Raw genomic sequence first — 21,196 nt, forward strand, 5'->3', positions numbered from 1 at the left:
GTTAAGTGATGCTTAACTTTTTGGTATATAAAAGTCATAATCATTTTTCAAAACAGTAAGAAATAGTGTATAAACACTATATATATAAAGTTTATATAATAATTATATACAAATGTAAAGTATTATATTAACAGCTTTTTTAAAAATATATTAAATATATATATACTGTATATATGTATATAAATACTAAAATACTACTACTAATAGTTTTAAAACAAACAAACAAAACATTTTCATTATTCAGTAATAACTTTATACTTAAGATAATAATTATTGTATAAAAATATTTTTATGTAAAATTTTTAATTGAAACAGTTATTTGTGTAGTAATACACAATTATTTTGTAAAAATTATTTATTTATTTTTAAATATATATATATATTCTAGTAATTTTGTTTGTCTTTTATTTAATAATTAAAACTTAAAACAACAACAAAAAATTTAAGTGATATATTGTATATAAAAATTTTTGTTAATTTTTAGCTATCACATATAATAATAATATATATTTATATATAAATTAAACTTAAATGTAAAAATATTAATTATAGTCATATTATAGTACAGTACATACTGTAATATAGGTATAATAATTAAAGTGCTATTTTTAATTAAAATATATATATCATATAATTAATTATTATTTTTTTAGTATAAACATAATACCATAGTATGTATGCATTGTATAAATACTATAAGGTATGTATATCTTAATAAAGGGCATAAATATTATGATAATTTATAATATAATATTTTTTTTTGTTGCTTAAAGATTTCTCTATTAATAATATATATTAATATATTATATTAAGATTTAAATATTTTCATAAAAAAATTAAAATAATTTTTTGCTAATAAACAGGAAAAAAACAAATTTTTGCAATTTTCAAAACCATAAAAATATATTACGAAATTTTCACCAATATTTTCCTCCAAAAAAAAAATCATTACACAATAAATAATTTTTGTTGAAATTATTTAGCCTTTAATTTATCAAAAAAAATAAAATGTTTCAAAAAAATCATAGTTTTAAATGCAATATAATTACACAAAAAAAAATTAATTTCAACAATTTTTTTTGTACTTAAAATTAATAATTATTTATTAAAACTATACACTCGAAAAAAATATCAACAAAAATAATAAAATAAAATTAAAATTGTAAATTATTATTATTATTGATAATTTACAATGGATTATTGTGCAATTTAATTTTCAATTTAAAAATTATAATAATAATAATTATTATTATTACTAACTATTTAGACTCATTAAAAAAAACAAATTACAAAAATAATAAAAATTAATTAATTAATTAATTATAATTAATACATACGAAGTGTGCCTAAAGTAAACTCATCCTTAAACGGCTGTTTAGCTGAGGCACCGGTTAGGGTAACATAATTTGAACGGCCCTTAGCATTGGCCGCATAGAGAACCAGTACAAAACTGGTAGCTATAGGCAGCCCAGTTACCTCAAACACCGGGCTATTGTAGGGCCGGGTGGGCTGCCCCTGCCCTTGCCCTTGCCCCTGCTGCTGCTGCTGTACGGACGTCCAATTGGACTGTAGCCTACCGTCCTCCGACTCGTATATCTCCAAATGAAACGACTGTTCCAGCCCACCGTCATCGCCCGGTTCGCACTTAACAACCAGTCCATCGGTACTCTGATTACCGACCAGACAATTGCGGACCGGTTGTGGCGGTCCGGCGGGTATAACCTGATAGACACACGGTTCCAGTTGTTCGCCCAGTTTATTCCTGGCCCAACAATACAGTTCACCGTAACCGTATTTAGTACGGGGAGCGTAGGTGGCCACCGATCGCAATTTGGTGGTCACAAAATTTTTCACAGCAACCACTTCGTAGCTATTGTTAAAACTCCAGCGGAAAGACACTTGCGGTGGATCTGCTTCGACATCGCAGGGCACTTGTATGGGCTCACGTTTGCCGACACCGTATATAATACGCTGATCCGGTCGACATACCGGTGCATCTGTTAGATCATAGAGATATATATATATAGAGTCCATATATATTAATTAGATTTTTATTTATTTGTTGTTTGAATGATAAGTCATATAATACTAACCCACCCCTCCCTTAATATAGCCTCTAATATAACTTATATGACTTTTGATTTATTTTATGGACAAGAAAAAATTTAATGAGAAATTTATAGGAAAGTTTCAAAACAAACCATTAAGGGTTTATTAAATTTTTTTTTTTGATGTCTCCCTTTAAATATTTTTGTTTTAAATAGTAATATAATAATAAGTAAATAATATCATTATTATTATTGTTTTAATTATAATTTTCAACAACAAAAAATAAATACTAATAATATTAATAAATCTATTTGAATTAGTAATAAAACTTAATGTTGAATATTTATATTAAAAAATAATAACTAATTATAATTGAAATCATTATATTAATTATATATATATATATATCCAATTTATTTTTATATAGTAGTCTACTGTTATACATAATACATATAGATATGGGGGGATGAGATCCCATAGTATATACATAATACCTATAGATATGGGGGGATGGGATCCCATAGTATATACATAATACCTATAGATATGGGGGATGGGATCCCATAGTATATACATAATACATATAGATATGGGGGGATGAGATCCCATAGTATATACATAATACCTATAGATATGGGGAGATGGGATCCCATAGTATATACATAATACCTATAGATATGGGGGAATGGGATCCCATAGTATATACATAATACCTATAGATATGGGGAGATGGGATCCCATAGTATATTTACATACATAATAAACATAAAATTTTTAAAAATAAATAAACATAAAATAAATTAAACATATATTTTTACCCCCCCCCCTCCCCAGAGAAAATTTCTAACACACTTACATAATGTTTTCAATACAATATCATCGCTTTCGCCGACACCCTCGGCATTGGCCGCAACGCACCGGTATTTCCCAGAGTTATGTCGCCTAATATCGCTTAACACTAGTGTTGTACCCATTATATCGACATTAGGCATACTATTGCTTAATAGTTGTTTTTGTTGGTCATATTTCCAACTGATTTCACCGACGGGCGGATTGGCCATAACGTGACATTCAAACGATACATTGGAGCCCTCCCGGAGCTGATCGTGGTGTATACTGGCACCGTATGATACAGTCAATCGTGGTTTATCTGGTGGGTGGGTGGGGGTAGGGTAGACAAAACAAATATTAAATAATAATAGTATTTTAATTATTTTTTTAAATACTTAAAAGTAAATTAAAAATTTTTAACCAAAATATATAGTATTATATACAATATTGTAATATTTATATATTATATACACTGTATTATACAGTATTTAATATATATAATTATATACTGTATTATAATATAAATATTATATATATATATAATGTTTGATTAAATACAATTGAATTGGAAAAAAATAAACAATTTTTATTTTATTTATTTATTCAAATTTATTTATAGCAAATGGGTGTTTACTGTATATATACTGTATATATTCAATATATATATATACATTTAAATTATATTTATATATTATAATAATAATAATAATATTTTTAAAAGTCAAATTTACTTATGTATGTCAAATACACTATTGGTCTATATATATATATATATATATATATATATATATATATATATATATATATGTATTGACTATATTTTATTTTTATTTAAAAAAAACACAAATTTTTTTTAACATATAAATTACATTTTACCTAAAAAATATATTTTACTCGAAAATAAAATCCAACAAAAAAAATAAAAATATTTATTTTAGTCATGATTTTCGATATCAATATTTTTTTTTTTGGTTATAGATTTTTAGCATTTATTTATTATTATTTTTCATATATTTTTTACTATTTCTTAAATCATATATTTAAATAATATATTGAATATGAATTTTTCTAAAAAAATAAAAACAATTGTTTTTAAATATATTAAACAAAAAATACTAAAAGATTTTTTGGTTGTAATATCATTGTTGTTGATTGTATTATACATTTTGATACCTGGTTTACCCCCCGATATATATATATAGTAAATATATATATAAATATATATATATATATATAGCTGATTGCATTATATTATATTATTATTTTATTTAGACATTTATTTATAACATTTATAATATAGTATAGTATAGTATAATATAATACTTATAATATAATATACATTAAATGTCACATAAGATAAAAATAAGAAATAATGTGAAGTGAAATATATCCGCAATATATATATGTTTAGTATTATTATTATTGTTATTATTAATATTTATTATTTATAAATAATATTTATTTATTATTAATAACTACAACAACAACTACAAGCTATTGCTATTAAGTCAAGTGTTTGTGTGTGTGTTAAGAGAAAAAATAAAATAAATATTATATAATAATTTGAAGTCAAATACTGTATATTATTAATACTATGTAAGCTCACACAAACACATACAAACACATACACACACATACATACATACACACACATACATACAAACATACATACATACATACAAACACACATACATACATACACATACATACATACACACACATACATACATACACAGATACACACATATACATACACACACATACACACACATACATACATACAAACACACATTTTATGAGTACTTTTATTTTATGTATAAATATAACATACAATATATATATAAAGTAAGAAAATATGTCACTTGAATTAAATCGCTATCTCTCTCTCTCTCTCTCTCTCTCTCTCTTTATATATATATAATAATAATAATAATAATAATAATAATAATAATAATAAAATCAAAATATAAAAATAAAAATCCAGAAACAGTTTGTTAAGAGATATTTTTCTCTCTTAATGAATGTTATAACAGTATTGACATTAGTGTCCAAAAACAGAGTATATAAAAGCAAAAACATAGCGCAAGGATTACAAACAAACAAACAAAACAAAAATCTTAATGTCTATGACTGACACCCCTCTAGTGCTATGTTTGTGTATATACTATATATATAATATTATACTGTAGTATATATCAAGAGGTCAGGGATTACATAATATATCTGACAATATTTTTGTGTGTTATGTTAAAGCTCTTAGAAGTGCGAGTGAGTGAGTGAGTGGGTGAGTGAGTGAGTGAGTGTGTGAGTGAGAGAGAGAGAGAGAGGCTTAAGATATTGCATTGTGATTACTGATGTTTAAGTAGTAGATTAACGTCAATATATAATAATATATATAAAGAGAGAGAGAGAGAGAGAGAGAGAGAGAGAGAGAGAGAGAGAGAGAGAGAGAGARAGAAAGAGAGAGAGAGAGAGAGAGAGAGAGAGAGAGAGAGAGAGAGAGAGAGTTAAATACTACAGTGAATATTATAAGTCAATATTGATTTGGTATATAAATTATATATAATATATCTGAGAATTTTTTGTTGTTGTTTTGTTTTTAAATATTGAATTTTATTTTTACTAATTTTACTATTTTTGTATTTTACTAATATATATATATATATAGTGGTTGTTTGGTAATATAATTAAAATAGTTAAATAATAATAATCGCATATATTGATTATATATATATTATTATTATTTAACAAAAATATTGTTTCAATAGTAATCAGTTTCTGATAATAATAATAATAATAATAAATATTTCTAATTACAGGTATATATATATAAGCATAAGTAATATACTATTGATATAATTATTTTTTTTTTAAATTTAAATTACAATTAAATTAAAAAAAACTAAAATAATAATCTTTACAATAAATGTCTAAAAATCGCATATAAGTAATATATATACTAAATATACTGTATATATAGCAAAAAAATAACGCATAAATTATATATATTTAAAAAAATATCGTTTCAATAGTAATCAGTTAATCTGATTATATATTTATCAATTATATATAAGTATAAGTAATATATTGATATAATTATTTATTTTTAAACCCAATTAAACTAAAAAAAAATTATATATATATATATATATATATATATATACTTACAATATATATCCAATATCCATGAATCTTCTAGCGCCGAATCGGGTAGTGTCGAGTGGTCAGCCCTGCACGACAATATCTTGCCATTATCATCGACGGCCGGTACAAATTGGACGGTACTGGTGGTCAGATTTTCGTTTGCCGACAACTGTTCGGCTGCTACTACCGATCCTGAATGGCCTAATCGTTTGGATCCTTTCCACCAGGTGACCAGTGCTGGCGGTCGGGAACCGCCCGATTCGCATACAACTTCAATCGGCTGGTCGGCCAGCAATGGCCGATGAATTGTTGTTATTCGTACGTCTAGTGGACGAACTGTTTGTTCGGTAAAACAAAAAATAGACAAAAATAATATTATTAGAAAATAATAATTAAAAAAAATAATATAAATTTATTAGAAAATATAAAATATAAAAAATAATTTGTTTGTTTGTTTAAAAAAATTAATATAATATTATTAGAAAATATAAAATATAATTTGTTTGTTTGTTTAAAAAAATATAAAAAATAAAGTGTTTGTTTGTTTTAAAAAATAATATATAATATTATTAGAAAATAATAATTAAAAAAAATATTTGTTTGTTTGTTTAAAAAAAATAATATATTATTAGAAAATAATAATTTATAAAAAATAATTTGTTTGTTTGTTTAAAAAAATATAAAAAATAAATTGTTTGTTTGTTTAAAAAAATAATATATAATATTATTAGAAAATAATAATTAAAAAAAATATTTGTTTGTTTGTTTAAAAAAAATAATATATTATTAGAAAATAATAATTTATAAAAAATAATTTGTTTGTTTGTTTTTAAAAAAATAAATATTATATTATTAGAAATTAATAATATATATTATAAAAATAATTTTTATTTTATTTTTAAGTTTACTTATAATATTTGAATGTGAAATAAATGAATGAAAATTAAATTAAAAATTATTATTTTTTATATGTTGTTTGTTGTTTGCTCTCAACTGTAACTAAATATTAATATATAATATAATTAAATTTATTTTTGTTGTTTTGTTTGAAAACAAATATTAATTATAATATATTTTTTTAAAAAAACTATAAATTAATTTTCTATATATATATTCACAAAAATTCTGTATAAATATAAATATTAAAAAAATGTTTTTCAAATGAAATTCTTTATGAATGCTATAATATATCTATATATATATATTATATAAATAAATAAAAACTAGAAGTAATTCTAATGCAAAATATTTTTCACATATATATATACAGAATATTCTTTATATAAAGAATATTCTGTATATAAATAAATTATATATATATAGTATATATATAAACTTAACGGTACTGTAAATTGTCGTAAATATAGTGTGCGAGATATCCATAAGGAAAGAGAGAGAGAGAGAGAGAGAGACAGAAAGAGAGATTGGTATTGATATAAATAAAAAATGGATTTAATATAAACAAAACAAAACAAAACAAAACAAAACAAAACAAAACAAAACAAAACAAAACAAAACAAAACAAAACAAAACAAAACAAAACAAAACAAAACAAAACAAAACAAAACAAAAAAATAAATGCAATCCATTTGAAGAGTTTATATGAAAGAGAGAGAGAGAGAGAGAGAGAGAGAGAGAGAGAGAGAGAGAGAGATGTGAATACTTTAAGTTTATAACACTATATAAACTATAAATATAATATATAGCTATATATATATATATATATACAGTATGTGTGTGTAAACTAGGATATGACTTAGCGTTTAATAAAAAAAAATATATATATATACAGTATATAAACTGTTAGTTTTGTGTGTGTGTGTGTAAAAAATGCATTGATTTATCATTGAATATAAAAACACACACAAAATAAAGGTGTGATGAATGACATGAAACCATTTATTCAGTGTTTAAGTGAGAGACCGGTCATCACTCACTAAATAATTTTTTTTTTTTAAAAAAGACTATCTCTCTCTCTCTCTCTCTCTATTATAATATTGATATATATATATACTTAAAAAATATATACATTATTTTTAAGCCCTCTAAACAACATAAAACAAGGTTAGGAGGGACACACATACACACACATACATAGATAACATATGTATAGTACTGTACGGGTATGTAATCAATTGATTTAATATTATAGTGCCAGAAAAAAATAACACTTACTTAAGGCTATATATTATATATATGTATATACTGTACATCACATATATATATATAATCTATTATTATAATACGGTATATATTCAATACATACTGTATACAGTATATAGAGAACAAAAGTGATTCAAAAAAATCAAAATATTTGGCAAATAATATACAGAATATTCTGTACACAGAATATATATATACTGACTAACAAACAAACAGCCAAAAAACTATATGTGTGAAAAATAAAATAAAACTATATATATAAATATATATATATAACTAAATGGTATATATATATTGATATATTGATATATATATAAAAAATGTTTGTCCCTTACGATTGAGCTCCAATGTTATACTGGCAGTGATGACTGCTTTTGTTAGATTAGAGTTAGAGGCCAGACATGTCAGCTGAGACCTATGATCCGTACGTAACAATCGGGTTATAACCAATTCGTTTCGTACGATTCCCTGTGGGGTAACCATATAGGAGTCGTCAACCAATTCAGCGGATGAATCCTTATACCAGACAACACTTGGACGCGGTTTGCCTGTCAATCACAACAACAACAATAACAACAACATATAAGTACTTATAGTACATACTGTATAGACAATCACAATATCAGACATTAATCCTATTATTATTATTATTATTATTATTTTGGATTTTATTTATTTGATTTTTTTTGTGTTTCGTTTGGATGCAATTATTTTGGGTGTGTATATGTATGTGTAAATGTGTGTGTGTAAATGTGTGTGTATATATGTATATATGTGTGTATGTATGTGTATTTATATATATATATATATATATTTGTGTATATATCTATGTATGTATGTGTGTGTGTGTGCATATGTGAGTGTATATGTGTGTTTATATGTATATATACTGTATATATGTGTGTATGTATGTGTATTTATATATATTTGTGTATATGTCTATGTGTTTATGTATATGTGTGTGTATGTATATATATATATATATATATGTCTATGTATGTATGTGCATGTATGTGTGTGTATATATGTCTATGTACTGTATGTATGTGTATGTATAGTTATATAACATTTATTTATAATCGTTATATAATAAATTGCTGATAAAAAAAATTGTGATAAATTTAATTTAGTTTTTTAGTGTCGTCATCATCGTTGTCGACTAACATACCTCCCTCGGCCTCGCAAATAATAGTTAGGTGGGCGCCCTCATTGAACGGACCGACCGGATCCCTTAATCTCTGGCCATATTCATCCATAATTATCACTTCTTTAGGAGGCACTGGTATGTATTGAAAATCAAAAACAAAAGTAATAATAATAATAATTTGAAATAAATATATGGATAATAATAATAACAATAATTACCGATTACATCCAAATGGACAGTCCTATATTGGGTACGACCCTTCCTGAAGTCAATTCTACACTTGTATTCTCCCATATCAGTAGCTAATAATATATATATATAAAAAATATTTTTAAAAAAATAATTAATTAAATAAATAAATTATTTTTATATATATATATACACATAAAAAAAATACTAGAAAAACATATTAAATATATATATTTTCTCTCTCTCTCTCTCTCTCTCTTTAATCTGTAAATAGATTTTAATAAAATTAATGTATAAAAAATTATTTTTATTTATATTATTCAATATACTGTACTCTACTATATATATTATATACTGTATATAATATATAAACAATTGTTGTAATGGAAATATATAGTGAAAACATTTGTCACCAAACAAAAAAAATATATACTGTATTTTCCTAATATGTTTATTGTATTGTAAATACAGTATAGTATAACTATATATATATATATATATATATCAGTATATACTGTATATTTTGATGATTGATTTTATCCAAACAACACATTTCATCACTCAATGTATTAAAATCTAATATTAGATATTTGTTATAAACAACTTGTATACTGTATATACTGTACAAGTTATATAAGAGATTATCAATACTACTACTACTACTTATAAACTTTATAAACTAAACTAATATTATTATTGATATCCACGAAAAAATACGCATAATATATATAATATATATATATATATATATATATATATATATATATATATACATAAAGTTATTTATGATGTCTATCCCTTCAACAAAAAAACTATGGGTGCAATACAGTTGATGACATATGTATTACAGTTCAAAAATATTAAGAAAGAAAGAGAGAGAGACAGAGAGAGAGACAGATAGAGAGAAAGAGAGAGAGAGAGAGAGAGAGAGAGAGAGAGAGAGAGAGAGAGAGAGAGAGTTATACTCTCAATAAGTAAATCAGTTATGTGTTTGTGTGTCAAAACTAAAGTAAAAGTCATTATTTATTAGTATATATATATATATATATATATATATATATATATAAAATAACTTATTTAAAAAACAAACAAAATTTATTATTAAAAATAAAACAATATTACAGTAAAATAAAAAAAAAAGCAAACAAACATGAAAATGTTTTGCTGTAAATAAAAATGTATTGCATTTATATTATATATATATATATATATAAATTGTTTATAAAATTGATAATTTCTGGCAAATAAATCGATTCCTATTGATTGACATTTACTTTGATTTATAACTGTTTATAACAGTAAATATATACAATCAATAATAGTAATAATAATAATAATATAAAAAGTAATGCTATTTAACACAAAAACTAGAATAATATTTTTCAACACAAAAAAACTAAAATCAGAGAAAAAAAATAGTTACAAATAATTTCTATCAAAAAAAAAAACCATTACATTGTGTTTGGTATTTATTGTATACACAAAAATAGTATTTTATATATATATATATATTAATAGAAATTTTGATAAACAATTTTCTACTGTATATATCGTATATACAGTAGAAAATTGTTTATCTATTATTTTTGATATTGATAACTATTTAACTATTGATAAAACATATATAAAGTAAACTTACCCTTAACTGAATCGACGACAAGTGCTGTTGGCCTGTAAATGATATTTTTAAAAAATTGCAATTATTAACAATATATTATCATATATTATAAATATATAGAGTATATACTGTATATATAGCAAATCAAATATAAAATAAATATCAATAATATTTATGTCACAAATTTTATAATCAGTTATATATATATAATATCATAAATTCCTTATAGAGAGAGGGTTTGAGGCAAAATTCAATAATATTTTTTTATTAGTATATATATACATATATATATACTAATAAAAATATATATATATATGTATATATATATCGACAAAATTTGCCCCTTTTGTTGGTTCAATCAAGTGTTTTGTTTGACGAGACATACATTTTATTATTATTATTATATTTTATTTTTTTATAATGTATATATATATATATATACAGTATATTGAATGACATGGCATCTCCCAGTGTATAAATAGATAGATAGATATCAATATATATTTATATATATATATATATAAATAAATTTTTAATAAAATCAATGTACTGAAAGCTAAACTCATATTTTTGTTGTTGAATTAGTTGTCAATTGTATATATAAATTGAATGAAATAATATATATATATATATTTTTTAAAAATAAAAACTTTTATAACAAAAATAAATACTATCTATACCTTCAAGTATAACAAAAAAAAATTGAATAAAGCATTTATATATATTATATTCAATATTATTATTATTTAGAGGAATGCTATTAATATATATAAAAAATAATTTTTAAAAAATTTTATAAAAACATTAGGTATGTGTAAAAAAATCAATGTCTAGAAAACAAAAATTTTAAAACACATAATCTCTCAAAAAAATAAATAATAATAAAAAAACACAATTATCTATACGTTATTTTTATTTAATTTTTTGTTGTTGTTGTTGTATAGAAAACGAAAAAAATATATAAACTATTTTATGTGATTATTGTTAAAATAATAATAATAATAATAATAAAAACAGACACAAAATATTATCCAAAAAAAAATGATTTGTCATAAAAATGATGCCAAAAAATAAGTGCACTTTTTATTATTATTATTATTATTATTATTTAGTATTACTGGCTATATATTTACAAAACAATCACTTATCAAAAAAAAATTGTGTGACATTCAAATGGCAAATGTTTTTTTATTATATATATATATATATAGTATATATATATACTGTAAATATATTTATATAGACATTGTATCTCTAGAAACTAGAAAAATCAAAATTGGTTTGAATTTACACTATATATATATATATTATTTATTTATACAAAATATATATAATATACAGTATAAATTGAAATTTACAATTTATATACTGTATATATATATATATTGAATATATAATACTGTATAACAATAACTGTGTAAATGTGAATATATATATAAATATATAAAATTTAGATAAACTGTATATACATATTGTATATACAGTTTATATAATATGTATATATATATAATGCCTATTTATACAGTTCAATATACTTTTGTAAGTTAAATAAATAAATAAAATAAAATAAGTATTATACACTGAATAAATTTTTACCTATAAAAATGTAAACAAAATTTTTGTTGTTATTGTATATGTTTTAAATAATTTAGTATAAATATATATATAACTATTTATATAAAAATGCATTTTGAAAATATTATTAACTATACTAATAATGTAAAAGTTATTTTTTTTTGTTATAAAAATTGTCGTAATTATAATATACACCCAAAAAAAATTTCACTAATTTTAATTTCTAGTGAAGTTTCTAAAAAAATTAATAAATTTAGAAAATATTTTCTTATATATTAAAATTAAAAAATAAATAAATAATATTTATTATATAAAATAGTAAATAATAGCAATAATACTTTTGATATTTAAAAATACAATAATTAATAATAATTATAATAATAGAGTTTGAAAATAATTTTGTTAAATGAAAATATCATTTCATAGGACTAAAATATTTTCACAAAAATGTATAAAAAATAAACTAAAATTTACTGTTTATATACTGTACAGTATATATATATATATAATTAATAATTATTACTATAATAAAGATCTACAAAATTAATTTACCCAAAAAATATATATGCATTTATCTATTCATTCATTCAATTTAATTATTTATATATATATATATGTTTTAAATAAAAATATTTATTTAAAAAATAATTTTTAAATAAAAGTTTTATTGTGATTGTACTATGAATCCAAAATCATAAAATAACATAAAAATTTAATAATTTTTAATATTATTTAAATAGTAGTGTTGTTCTATAGAAATAATTTTTATTTTTAAAAAATATATAATAAAACTTTATTATAATAATAATAATTTATTTTAAAAAAAGTTTTATTGTTTTAAAGAATTATATGTTCAACAAAAAAAATCTTTTATTTTTTAAACTTAAAACCATATTATTATAATAATACAGTATTTTGTTGTATCAGCAGTGATATACTGTATATATATATATATATATATATATATATATATATATATTACATATTGTATATAAATACATATGTATTATTTGAAAATGCATTAACTTTTTTATATTATTATTATTATTATTATATGTGAATTCAAGTCAAATAGCAATAAATAACAATATTATTATTATTATTATTATTATTATAAATATATTATATTTTATATAATATATATATATATATATTACCAACAATTTAAGGCAATATAGAAAATACATTATTTATTACAAATTCAATGCGGTATTTATAGTGAGTGAGTGATAGAGAGAGAGAGAGAGAGAGAGAGAGAGAGAGAGAGAGAGAGAGAGAGAGAGAGAGAGAGAGAGAGAGAGAGAGAGATTGACTGACATTATTGTATGTCTTTTTGGACAACACCTGAGGCTTAAAGACTTTTGATTATTATTATTATTATTACTATTATTATTCAGAAATGCCATTAAATTATACAGTAATGTAATATAAAGTTATATTTTTTGTTTGTTTGACATTTATATTTTGTAGCAGATATTTGTGTGTTTTACACATATTATATATTTAATATATATATATATATAAATGGTTTCTCATCAATAAAGTGTCAAAAATAATCATTTAATTTTTTTTTGTATATTCAATATATTATATATAAATATATATATATATATAGAGCTATAAATAAACTTTAAATGTATATTTTGAATATATATTTATAAAATAAAAAATTTAAAAATATAAATTCAGAAAACTTATCAATGAATATACAATATATTTATATATATATATATATAATATAAAAAAGCGATAACTATTTAAGATTACTGTATATCCAACAAAAAAATACTAATATATATATATAATAACTAATTATTTTATATAACCTATTATTTAACATTAAATTTGTGAACAAATCGATTAAACATTTTCTATATATATATATATATATATATATATATATATATATATACAGTATATACTGTATATGAAACCAATATATATACTGTATTATTATTGTTTATAAATGTTATTTTTGCTAATGTATTTAAAAAAGGACAGTTAGTTTTTTGAGATAATGTTACTTACTTGGAGGTGATGTCAATATAGGCACGTGAGCTGAGATCATCTGATACTAAATGTTTAGCCCTTTGAATGCCATTAGCTTTTCGGGCGTCCAATGAATATAAAGCCGTTTCGGCGTCTCCTCTGAACCATAGTATCAGATCTATTGAATCATTGAGAGGTCGACTGACATTACAGGGAAGTATAGCTTTGCCCTATAAATTGAATTACCATTAAAATAAAACAACAACAAAACCATACAATCAATTAGTATATACTATATATAATCTTATATATTATTAGTATTGCTATGAATAACAGCATTTAAATATTTGTATTAAGTGTTCAAAAAAAATACATTACACACATACACATACACATACACATACACATACACATACACATACACATACACATACACATACACATACACATACACATACACATACACATACACATACACATACACATACACATACACATACACATACACATACACATACACATACACATACACATACACATACACATACACATACACATACACATACACATACACATACACATACACATACACATACACATACACATACACATACACATACACATACACATACACATACACATACACATACACATACACATACACATACACATACACATACACATACACATACACATACACATACACATACACATACACATACACATACACATACACTGTACATACAAATGAGTATCCAATTAAGCCATTTATTATTGATGTCATATGTCATACAAATGAATGACTATTTATTTAAATAATAAATGACTTTTTTCTTTTGGTATTAATATATCAATTGATAGTATAGTATAATATAATATAATACCTGTTCTTCTGCCACCACATGTATGGCTGGTTCTGATTCTTCATCGGATAGTATAGACAACTGTATTGAATTCATTGTCTTGTGTTCACCATTTAGTGCACCTATAGATAGATAGATAGATAGATAAATATATAGTTAGATATATATAGTTAGGTATATATATAGATAGATATATAGATATATAGATAGATATATAGATAGATATATAGATAGATATATAGATAGATATATAGATAGATATATAGATAGATATATAGATAGATATATAGATAGATATATAGATAGATATATAGATAGATATATAGATAGATATATAGATAGATATATAGATAGATATATAGATAGATATATAGATAGATATATAGATAGATATATAGATAGATATATAGATAGATATATAGATAGATATATAGATAGATATATAGATAGATATATAGATAGATATATAGATAGATATATAGATATATAGATAGATATAAATACAATTTTCTATAATAAAAATCAATAGATATAATTATATATATAATATAAAAAAACTAACTGAGCCATGTAAAAAATATAATAGATTATTATATTTATTATTATTATTATGTTGAGTTACTAATTGATGATAATAATTATAAATAATTTATATATGATAAAAATAATAATAATTCATAATATAAATTATTAAATATGTATCTTATAATGTATTATATATAATTTTTTTTTGTAAAATATAATATATATTATATATAATAAAAATTGTATAAATTATATCCAATAATTTTTTTTAATGATGATATTGTTTTTTAGTTTATATAAAAAGTCACGTATAGTGTAATAAATATAGTGATTATTTAACTAATATTTTTTAGTTAATATACAATATATAATAATACAATGATTATTGATTTGATGCCAATAATAATAATACTACTAACTAATAGTAATTAATTTTTTTTTTTAAAATCATTGTTTAAAATTGTTTAATTATTATTATTATTAATATATATTTATAGTAAATATTAAAAATCAAAAAAAATATATTAATTTTTGGAAATGTTTATGAAAGGTATTATTTTTTTAATCATTATAAACTTTATTAATTTTATCAATATATATATATATATATTTAAAAACAGCTGAAAGAGAGAGAGAGAGAGAGAGAGAGAGAGAGAGAGTGATAAAAAAAATCAATCATTAAAAACAACTTTCTATTAGTTTATTCACACATTTTCAGTGTCGGTATATATACAGTATGTGTGTTGTGATGTGAAAACAATTGGTGCATAAAATTAAAATTAATTGATGCCTAAAAATTCAAAACAATTAAAACACAATGTGTATGTGTGTGTGTGTGTGTGTGAGTATGTATGTATGTATGTGTGTGTGTGTGTGTGTGTATGTATGTATGTATGTATGTGTGTGAGTGTGTATGTATGTATATGTGTGTGTATGTATGTATATATATGTCTGTGTGTGTATATATGTGTGTGTATGTATATATGTGTGTATATATGTATGTGTGTATGTATGTGTGTGTGTGTGTGTGTGTGTGAAGTAAATTAAGCAAAATAACAAAAAATACAATGGATTTCATTATATATCCATTATTTACAATATATATTATATTGTATTATAAAAAGCTATGTTTTATATATATATTATAAGATACAGTATTTTATGTTTTTTTGTTTTGTTTAAAAGATTTTATTATAATTATAATTATTTGTATATATTTTTTTTGTTGTTGTCGTCGCCAAACACACAGACCAACAAAAAAAAACATTAATAAATAAAAAAAAAATAAAACATTAGTTTAATAATACTGTAATTAAAGTGTTTAATATATTTTGTCCGTCAAATACATATGCCGTTTATTGTATTGGGAGGGGAACGGTATCATTGAAATCTATATACAGTATATATATATAGGATATATACTGTATATTATATACACTTATATTTGTTTAATAATACAAATATCAATTTTTTGTTGTTGTTGTTATCAGTAAAATAAAAAATATATAATAATAAAAAAACTTTAGGCAAATATGACAGTAAATATGTCACTAAAATATTATTATTTTTTTTTGTAATACAAATAGTTTTTACAGAATATTCTTTAATATTATTTAATACAAAAATGTAGACTAATATTATAATATATATATATATATATTATTAATAATTTAAAATGTAATTCAAGTTTGAGTTAAATTTTTTTAAAAAGTTTAAGCAAACATTTTTAAAAAATATATAATTATAAAAACATATAAAATAATTATTTCAAATTTAATTGGTTTTCACACAAATACAAACTTTATTTCTATCAAACAAAATAAAATATATAAATAATAATTTCAAATAAAATCTATATATTTATAAAACCTATTATCTATTAGAGAGACAATAAGCTTTAAATTTTATTTTATATTTTCTATCAAACAAAACACAAATAAAATAATAATAACAATGCAATTGAGTGGTCATTATATTAAATTTATATTTATATATAAAATAAAAATACTGTATATATATATATATATATATCGTATGACAAAATAATATATTATCGATTAAAATGTCAGAAAAAAAATCTTTATTTTATTTGATTTTTTTTTATTTTATATTTTTATATATCTCTACAACTAAACCCAGTGGACAGTGGACAGCATAACCTTAAAAATATATATCTATTGATATATATATCTATCTATAAGTATACCATAAAATAAAACATTGAACCGATTGAAAGTCATTTAGCACTTTCTATCATCAGTAGGCTATCTCTCTCTCTCTCTCTCTCTCTCTCTCTCTCTCTCTCTCTCTCTCTCTCTCTCTATATATATATATATATACTTATCTTTCTATCTATATATATATCTATTTATCTATCTTTCACTCATTTTGTGCCACTTTCACCCACTAATATACTCACTCACTCATTACACACACACACACACATACAAAACATTACTCTCTCTCTCTCTCTCTCTCTCTCTCTTTATTTTTTTTTTTTGCTAAACCATTGATCGGTAATAAATTTCTTTTAGTGTTTTTAATGGATATTATGTTTTACATTAAATGAAAACTAGTGAAAAAACTACTACTAGTACTACTACTACTACTACAACTACTGGTGCTAAACAATGGGAAATATATATATATATACAGTATATATATATATAAATCCTGAAAAAAGTGCCAAAAAATCTGATATATATGTGTTTTGAAAATTTTTTGTTTCGTTTGTAAAATTATGTTATACGAGACATGAAAACATTGTTCAAATGTATTGAATGACACAAACAAACACATTATATATTTTGGACGCAAAAAAAACACTTTTATCTCTCTCTCTCTCTCTCTCTCTCTCTCTCTCTCTCTCTCTCTCTCTCTCTTTATATATATATTATAAATATATATAACACATACACACAGACTGTCTGTTTCTTTATTTTTGTTTGATTTCAAATATTTCTCTCTCTCTCTCTCTCTCTCTCTCTCTCTCTCTCTCTCTCTCTCTCTCTCTCTCTCTCTCTGTTTTTACTATCAGTACTGTATATCGCATCACAAACTAATGTATCGTTTCATAGTTAGTCTCTTGTATTTACAGTACTATACTATATATATATATATATATATATATATATAAAGTATTTAGACGTTAAGTCCATAGCCATCGGCTAAAACACTGACAGTCAGAGAGAGAGAGAGAGAGAGAGAGAGAGAGAGAGAGAGAGTAATAGTAAGTCAAATGATGGCATCGGAAAGCAATTCATTTTTTTGTTGTTTTTGGTATCAGATATAGGAAACAATGTGTCGATTGAACCGGAATTACGGTACCAAACCTTACGGTTAGGATTTCTCTCTCAATATTTGAAGACATTTGAAATATACTGTATATATATATATATATCGCCTCTAAATCTCTCTCATATTATATTGAGAATAATAATAATAATAATAATAATACAAAAATAGCAATAATAATAATAATAATAATAATTGTTTATATAAAAGACATAAGGCTTAGGCAATAAATACAATAATTTTTTTGTTGTTGAGAGAGTTTTATAACAAATATTTCGTTAGAGAAATAGATATTTATATACAGAATATTCTTTATATACATACAGTATATATAGATATAAACAGTCAAAAAAATATATATAATTGCTTTTTGGTTTTGGTTATATATATATATATATATATATATATATATATATATATATATATATATGCAAAATTAGATTTCAAACTAAAATAATAGGTGAATAATAATAATAATAAATAATATAAATTTTATTAAAAATAATAAAAACGCATGATTTAGTTGTCTTTAGATATTTTATATTATACGATATAATATAAACAAAAATTTTATTATAATAATAATAATATTTATGTTGAATCATAAACTTATTGATAGGGTTGTCATCACTAGTTTTACTTAATTTTAATAAATATTTTATTATTTTATTTTGTTTTGTTTTGTGTGTAAATATAAAAACTTTATGTTCAATAAGTGCAGTTGTTTTTTGTTTTTTATTATGATTTACAATACATTTATATAATATATTTAATATATATATTGGTATTGTGCAATGAAAGTGACCCTTGATATAAAATTTTTTTTAACTAATTTTATAAAAAAGTTAATTAAGTTAGATTAATTTTATTTTCACTCTATAATACTATAACATCTCCTCATTTGTCATGAAAATTTTTAATACATTTGATAAACAACTTCCTGTGGTTTTTAATCAAAAAGCATATCGACTACCATTTAGACATCATCTGGAATTTTGATTTTTTCGATGTTAAAGGAGTGTTGTATTCATCGAAACAAATAACATTTTGATAAAGCAATATTTGATCAATATGATAATTCATAAACCGTTTTAATCAATCTTATAAATCCATTCGAATTTACTAATAAAAAAAGTTCTGGCATATTTGCACTTAATTAGCCTATTGTGTAAGAGCAAGATTATATAGTAGTTAAATAAATGACAGATATTTTTAGTAAAATGAGGTCAAATCTGTTTTAATGGTTAATAAAATCAATGACCAATATATCTCGAATTAATTTAAATTAAAACATCAAATTTATCACTTATAATTTATATATTAATTTCATTTAAACCTTTGATGTCAGTCACGGACTTTCTTTATCTTCCACATTAACACCTTTTGTTTTTAATTTCTTTAACTAACGCTGATATGCTCTCTTAGTGACGGCTTCAAGATAAGTATAACTAAAATTTATTGCGGGTTTCAATAGATTAGTTTTGCAATGATATTCATATTCTATCTCATATTTTAATTGGATGTCATGCGAGTTCAAGCCGTCTAACTATTTTATTTTAAGTTATATTACAATTCTTTAATATCAAAATCACTTTTTAAACATTACATGGGGTCACACAAAAATAAAGTTACTTTTTGTTATTTGATTTAGCTCACTTTCTATACACGGCACCAATATATATATATAATAGATATTCAGATATTTAGGTCATCATACAGTATACTAACTATTCAAATATAATTATTAATTAAAAATAATGTTCAAAAATAAAAATATTTTGTGTGTTTTTTAAAAAAAAAAATCATATT

The 21,196-nt window shown here is 21.7% G+C and overlaps 1 protein-coding gene across 1 annotated transcript in view; it reads right to left on the reverse strand.

Annotated features, from left to right (window-relative positions):
* The window catches only part of LOC128966165 (uncharacterized), a 36,591-nt gene that overhangs the window by 4,769 nt on the left and 10,626 nt on the right, over positions 1-21,196 (reverse strand). Inside the window, exons 2-10 of the mRNA XM_054312979.1 lie at positions 15,590-15,690; positions 14,745-14,935; positions 11,163-11,194; positions 9,553-9,636; positions 9,356-9,466; positions 8,523-8,735; positions 6,049-6,360; positions 2,906-3,199; positions 1,338-1,997 (exon numbers count right to left, since the gene is read on the reverse strand). Coding sequence (XP_054168954.1) covers positions 1,338-1,997; positions 2,906-3,199; positions 6,049-6,360; positions 8,523-8,735; positions 9,356-9,466; positions 9,553-9,636; positions 11,163-11,194; positions 14,745-14,935; positions 15,590-15,664 — 1,972 coding nt within the window. The 5' untranslated portion in view covers positions 15,665-15,690. The remainder of the gene's footprint in view (positions 1-1,337; positions 1,998-2,905; positions 3,200-6,048; positions 6,361-8,522; positions 8,736-9,355; positions 9,467-9,552; positions 9,637-11,162; positions 11,195-14,744; positions 14,936-15,589; positions 15,691-21,196) is intronic.

Source organism: Oppia nitens, unplaced genomic scaffold, assembly GCF_028296485.1.
Source record: "Oppia nitens isolate AA-2021 unplaced genomic scaffold, nextdenovo-longstitch-racon4-pilon3 scaffold19_pilon_pilon_pilon, whole genome shotgun sequence".
Classification (NCBI taxonomy): domain Eukaryota; kingdom Metazoa; phylum Arthropoda; class Arachnida; order Sarcoptiformes; family Oppiidae; genus Oppia; species Oppia nitens.